The 6,579-nt window shown below is 36.3% G+C and overlaps 1 protein-coding gene across 1 annotated transcript; it reads right to left on the reverse strand.

Annotated features, from left to right (window-relative positions):
• Positions 1–1,454: 1,454 nt before the first annotated feature.
• Positions 1,455–5,288, reverse strand: LOC127101968 (disease resistance protein RUN1). Its single transcript, XM_051039389.1, has 4 exons — positions 4,680–5,288; positions 3,500–4,598; positions 3,138–3,395; positions 1,455–3,011 (listed from the first exon to the last, which is right to left on the reverse strand). The coding sequence occupies exons 1-4, from the start codon at positions 5,171–5,173 to the stop codon at positions 1,731–1,733; spliced, it is 3,132 nt and encodes a 1,043-aa protein (XP_050895346.1). The 5' UTR covers positions 5,174–5,288; the 3' UTR covers positions 1,455–1,730.
• Positions 5,289–6,579: the final 1,291 nt, after the last annotated feature.

A 6,579-nucleotide genomic window follows, 5' to 3' on the forward strand; every position in this document is an offset into this window, starting at 1 on the left:
ATAAGTTAAAACCGAAAATAAAGGAAAAATCTACACTGGACTGAACTGCCTAATGATTCCAACCTTCAAATGAAAACCTTGCCGTAGTTCCATCAGATAACTTATTGTGCTAGCGATTGTGGCCGTGCCTCGTTTTCAATTGCCAAAAGAGTTGCAGGTCTGAGCTTATGACTTTCCTCTTTCTGCAACTCATCATTGCTAAATGAGCCAAATGGTTGTTGATCCTGTTTAAATATCCAACGATAGCCACAGTTCTTTACCACCTGATGCAAGCCTTGGCCACTCATAACGGATCCCATTTTGCCCCTTGATGACCTTTGAGTGACAACAGAAATGAAAATCAAGTCAATGTTTCTTCTTTGTTATCCATTCTGTTGAGACTCTTCCTGACCTTCTTGTACATGTGTTGTCTAAACGTGTCTCCTAGGAATCACAATGAAAATTGGTTAAGAGTAATTGATAAAGGTGAAGCAAGTTTAATAAATTTAAAGAGCATACCAGATATATAGTATAGAAATATAAATTAAAGAAATAAACTGCATTTGAGTAAGTACATATTCTGCAGTTGAGCATTTGTTCTCACCTTATTACCAACAAATAAAGTGAACTGTAATTTACTCTGACAGTTTTGAAGTTAGATGGAAGTGTAACCAAAATGCTGTTCCAATAGCTTATTAATCAGATGAATCATTGAGTATGCATCTAATCTTCAATTGCCTAAACTAAGGATATTTTTGTGATGCATCTGTTGTAAATATTCTTCCTCTTCACAATTAACTTATCATATTCCAAGGATGAAAATTTTCTATGTTGATAAGCATTTGTTTTTACCTGGTTACCCGCCAACGAAGTGGACAGGAAAATAGTCTGACAGTTTTGAAATTTGATGAAAGTGTATGTGAATGTAGTTTCTACTACTTAGATTTATCTCATCAGGTGAATGAATGTAGTTGTGGTTGTGCCTCATCTTCAATTACGCTTGAGAGCTAACATATGAATGAATGTAGTTGTGGTTGTGTCTCATCTTCAATTGCGCTTGAGAGCTAACATACTACTGGAAGAGTTAACTCCCCTGTGATACTTTTATTTTGCACAACAATTGCATATAGATAATATTTCAATGTTAGGAGACTCAAATTATCCACAAGTATCATTGGGGAGATAATTCTTCCAGTAGACTGCAAGGAATGTTGCTTCTGGTAGCAGAAAGCACAAATAACACAGTACCCATTATGACATTTTATATATAAATAATTGCTGAGTTAATTTTTATGAGGAATAATCCTTGTTCAAAATCAAACTCCACTTATATTGACTCCTGATGCATCATTTTAACATGTCTTCAAATATTTTCTGCTTTGTCAAAAATCATTTTCTAACTTGAGGGACTTGCATTACTGGAACGACTGTAGGTGATATCATGAGCAATATGACTTGAATGAAACATGAAAAAGTAACCAAAAAGAAATGCCATATTATTATATGCAAAAATATGGATCCAAATACAAATACAGTGAAAACATTATTGGACAAAAGTACCTACCAAAATCGTATTATCCTTATGTAAACATTACACCTTAATCTAACAAGCTTCTATTAGCTTCAGACCCCCATTTTCCCACTTGCGGGTCTTCTTGTGACAAGGGAGATGAAAATCAAGTCAATGTTTCTTCTTGGTTATCCATTTGCTTGAGGTTCTCCCTGACCTTCTTGTCCATGTGTTGTTTCTTCTATATTTCAAATGAGTGTAGTTGTGGTTGTACCTCATCTTCAAATTCTAAAAACTTGTGCTTATGCATCATTTTTGAGTTGAGCTCTTGTAGATCTTGTTTATATACCCAACGATACCCGCATTTCTTCACCTCCACATCCAAGCCTCCAACGCATTTAGTTTTAACATGGAAAGGAGCATACAAATCATCATAAGATGACTTCCAAGGGAAATAGATTAGCCAGATGTGATTTGATGCGACAGTAATAAGATTTCCATCTAAATTTACCGGAAGAAAGACAATGTTGTTTAATGCATACAGTTCCAACCGGGCCGAAGATCTTGTCGTTGTTGGATAACAATGCGCTAAAGAAAATACTGCACAACATAAAAAGCCAACGATATTATTGCCCTTGTCCCTCATAACAGGAGATACGGGAATTGAACTATCAACGCTCTGATTGTTGAACAAACTTGGTATTTCACTTCCTGGACTGACAATACCAATGTTAAAGAAGGCAGGGCGTTCGTTGTTCATTTGAATGAATTGTGTCATCCATGAGAATGTCATTCTACTGCATCTTTCCGTATCACTTATTTTAGGACAGTTGAAAATGAACAATCCTGCTCTCTTCCAATATCTGTTCTTTCGAAGATCCTGCTCGATAGTAGAAGGGAAAGGAAGCTCGGGCAAAGATTCCAACCGCTTGCAGTCCTCCAAGTTCAAATGTACAAGTTTGGAAAGCTCCCTAAGGCTAGGCAGTGTCACAAAATTGTTCCCCCCAAGATTTAACATTTCTAACCAACGTAAACATCCAATAGCCTCAGGGAGTTGGCTTAAACCACAACAGCTAATATCAACTTCACGTAAACAATATATGCTAAGCAAGGAAGGAAACATAACAGTGTTTGTTGTGGGAGTGGGAAGCAAGGAATGGTAAGGCTTTGGGGTCCATTTGCAGATGGAGGACATTGATTGGGAATGTGAAGCACTTTCACTTATATCCAAATGCCTTGTGTTGTTAAACTCTTTGAACCAACACCCAGAACACCCATGCATTTTTAGAACTATAAGAGACCTGAGACCAAATATGTTGTTGGGTATGCTTACTAAACTTCGGCAATATCTTAAATTCAAGTAAACAATCTTTTTTAGAAGCCCAATAGATGGATCCAACTGCACAAGTTGTATACATCCTTTTAGATTTAGCCGCTCGAGATTTGGGAACTCTCCAAAATCTGGTATCTTTATTAGATTCTCGGAGTAGCTCAGATCCAAAATTCTCAATTTGGGCAGATTCTGTGGGAAAGATCAACAAAAGTCAAGGCATTATTTTCTTTTGTTTACAAATTTACCTTCAAAAGGTGGAAATAAATGAACTGTTTCAATTTTCTGAGAAAAAAATAATATGAGAATTTAAAATACCTTCTTGCCTTCCCAGAGTTGTTTGATGCTGCTACACTTCAATCTCAACTCAACAAGTTGATTGGGCTGAAAACTTGATGGCAAATACATGAAAGGATAATAACTCAATTCAATATATCTCAATTTGTTAGAAAGATGATTGAGGCTTCTTGATGCATTCATTTCATGGACGATGAGCAATCTAAGATTTGAAAAGTCTTCGAATATCACTGCATCCACATATTCATAATTCAAAACTATGGCTTCAACATTCTTTTCCTAAAGCATAGCAGAAAATGAAGAAAAAAGAACTTCAATAATTTGCAATACAGTTAGTATTTAAAAATGGAAATGAGTTTTTCGTATCCAAACAACTACTTTACCATATTTTCCAACATAACATCATAGAATTGTTTTTTGAACCACAGCCTTCTCCACTTTCTGGGCTCTTTGCTTGTGTATTGTGCAACAATATTTCTTCCTAGCTCTTGCAACAAATTATGCATTAGAATCCATCCATCTTCAATGCTTACAAGTGATTTATCAACGAGAACCCTTAGTCCAATATCAGCATGAAATTCACAACAATTTAAAACATTTTTAACATATTTCTCCGGATATGTGATGAAAAAACAAGCAATATGAAGAAATATTTCTTTTTCTGTCTCCCTTAGGTCATCAAAACTTAATCGCAACACATCCATGACATCTTTTTCTGGACTTTCTCTCAATCTTGCCAATGCACTGCTCCATTCAGATACATCCCGACCATACAAAAATGAGCCCAATACTTTAATTGCTAGTGGAAGGCCATTGACATACACCAGTATGTCATTAACCAACCTTTCATAAGTACTCAAAATGTGATCAAGTTTGAAAGCTTTTCGACACAATAATTGAAGAGAGTTAGTATGATTCAAGAGAGGAACTTGGTAAACTGCATCCACCCCATACTGTTTCAATATATGTTCATCTCTAGAAATGATAATGATTCTACTACCGGCACCTAAGCATTCACGATACACAGCTATTTTTTCTAGTTGTTCGACTTGACCTACATTATCAAGAATGATAAGGGCCCTTTGGCGACATAGCCTGCGTCGTATCAGATTAGTTGTGTTGTAATGATTGCATATCTGATGGTGCTCTTGTCCGAGAGTTTGATCTAGAATTTGCTTTTGTGCACCGAGTGGACCATCATGTAGTCTATAAATTTTGCTTACATCATCAATAAAACAACATGCACCAAAAAGTTGAGAGATTCGATCATATAAAACAGTAGCAAGAGTTGTCTTCCCTATTCCACCCATCCCGCAAATTCCTATGACCCGAACATCATGAACCGAGTCCAAAAGTAAAAGCTTTTGTAATTCTTGGATAGGAGAATCCATACCAACTAAATCTTTTGAAACACATGAAGATTGGCAATCCAGTATATTAATTATCTTTTGAACAATCTCTTTAATGGCGGCAGATTGTGGCCTGAAAGTTCATGGAATTAGAGCAATGACAGAAAATCATGACATAGAGAAACCAAAAGAAAGTAGCATATGTGTGACTTACTTGTGACGCAGATCCCATCCAGAGAGATTTGCAACCTGTGTTAGAGCTTCCCTCCATCTTGACACCATCTGAGAGTCATGTTGAAATCTTTGTCCATGTTTGGAAAAGGCTTCAGCATAGCTTCCTTTTTGATGTCTGACCTCAGAAGGATCAACATCATAGAAAACAGGAAGAACGTGTTTTCCAGACAGTTGAAGGCATTCACGTATTTGATCCAATTCTTGCAAGCACCAGGTTGAGGAAGCATAGTTGGTTGAGAAGACGACAACGAAGATCTGAGAGTGTTGGATTGCATGAAGGAGTTCGGGTGCTATGGATTCACCTTTTGGAAGATTAGTGTCATCCCTAAATACAAAAATGCCTTGTGTTTGAAAGGCTTGAAAAAGAAAATCAGTGAAATTGTTGCGAGTGTCTTCACCTCTGAAGCTCACAAACACATCATACTTAGAATTTCTGAGAGCTGAAATTGAGGAGTTTCTGCTACTGCTAGCCATCTCAATAACCTAAATTGTAGAGGATAGTTACAAGCATACAATGAGTGTGTATGTATGAACACCGCTTTCTCTTGAAATTTCAAGGATTTTGTAAGAGAATTCATCAGTTGGCTCAATAACTCATTTATTAAAACACGTCACTTCTTTAACAACCTTGGAGGTGGGCCAGGATGGTTCAATTTTTTCCGAATTTATCTTGCTAATCCCATTAATGGTCAAAACTAACTCAGAATAAAAATTGAATGAAATTTTCGTTCAAAATTTTTTGATTGACAAAATCAAAATTTCCGGTACAATCTAAAATTTTGATAGTGTATTATAAATTTTTGGTGTAGCGGAAATTTTGAAATTTTTGAGAAATTGTTAATGTTATCGGAAATTTCAAATTTCAAATTTTATTCTAGAAATTTCAACCTAAGTGACATTTCTGATAATATTATTTATTTAAAATTTTAAACGTTCAGGATTTTGTCGACAATTTTAAATGGATGTTATTGCATGATCAGTCACCATTTATGCTAGGTATTTCACTATTTAACCGTAAATAAGTCAGGTAAACTGCGTAAACTTAAGCATTTTTAGTTAGATATAAGTTCAATTCTATAATATAAAGTGTGTTGCTACTTATGAGTTTCTTGAGGATATTTTACACTTTTGGGTATGTTAGCAGGTCAAAAACTAGTTTGGAAGCTCAGGGAATCAAACGTCAGATGCGAAATTAAGCCCGAGCAAGAAAACGGAAGAACAAATCAATTCTTGGAGGACCTGCTGTCCATACGCGTATGACCTTACATGATACGCGTATGGACCTTCCCAGCACGTGTAGCATACGCATATGACCAGAGGGATGGAAAATCTAGCAAAAAGACAAGCTTCTGGTGATACGCGTATGGGAGTTAGTAATACGCGTATCAGAGGTTGTCTTACGTGCAATACGCGTATGGGACTGGGCAATACGCGTATGAAACAGCTCAATATGCGTATGCAGCCCAAAATCAGGAAAAGCCCAACTGCATAGCTATTTAGAGGGGAGAACACGATGTTGCGGGGGTTGGACAATTTTGGATAAAAGAGAGACGCGTTTTGAGAGCTGGAGACTCAAGGATTATCGGAGGATTCATATGTTCAAGAGTTTTTCGACGATTGAAGATTGATTCCTCAAGAAATTCTGTAATGACAACAATGTTCATCTTTGTTTTTATTTCTATTATGAGTAGCTAAATCCCCCCATTGCTAGGGGGGTGACCCTGATTCTGAATGTGACAGATTTTATGTTTATGAATGCATTGACTATTTCTTCTTCTCAATTGATTTGTTCATATTACCGTTCTTTATGCTTTATTCGTCGGACCAACGAATGATGATTAATATGAATAGTTTAAGCTGGACAACAATTATTCATTGAT

This window comes from Lathyrus oleraceus, chromosome 7 (assembly GCF_024323335.1).
Source record: "Lathyrus oleraceus cultivar Zhongwan6 chromosome 7, CAAS_Psat_ZW6_1.0, whole genome shotgun sequence".
NCBI classification, from domain to species: domain Eukaryota; kingdom Viridiplantae; phylum Streptophyta; class Magnoliopsida; order Fabales; family Fabaceae; genus Lathyrus; species Lathyrus oleraceus.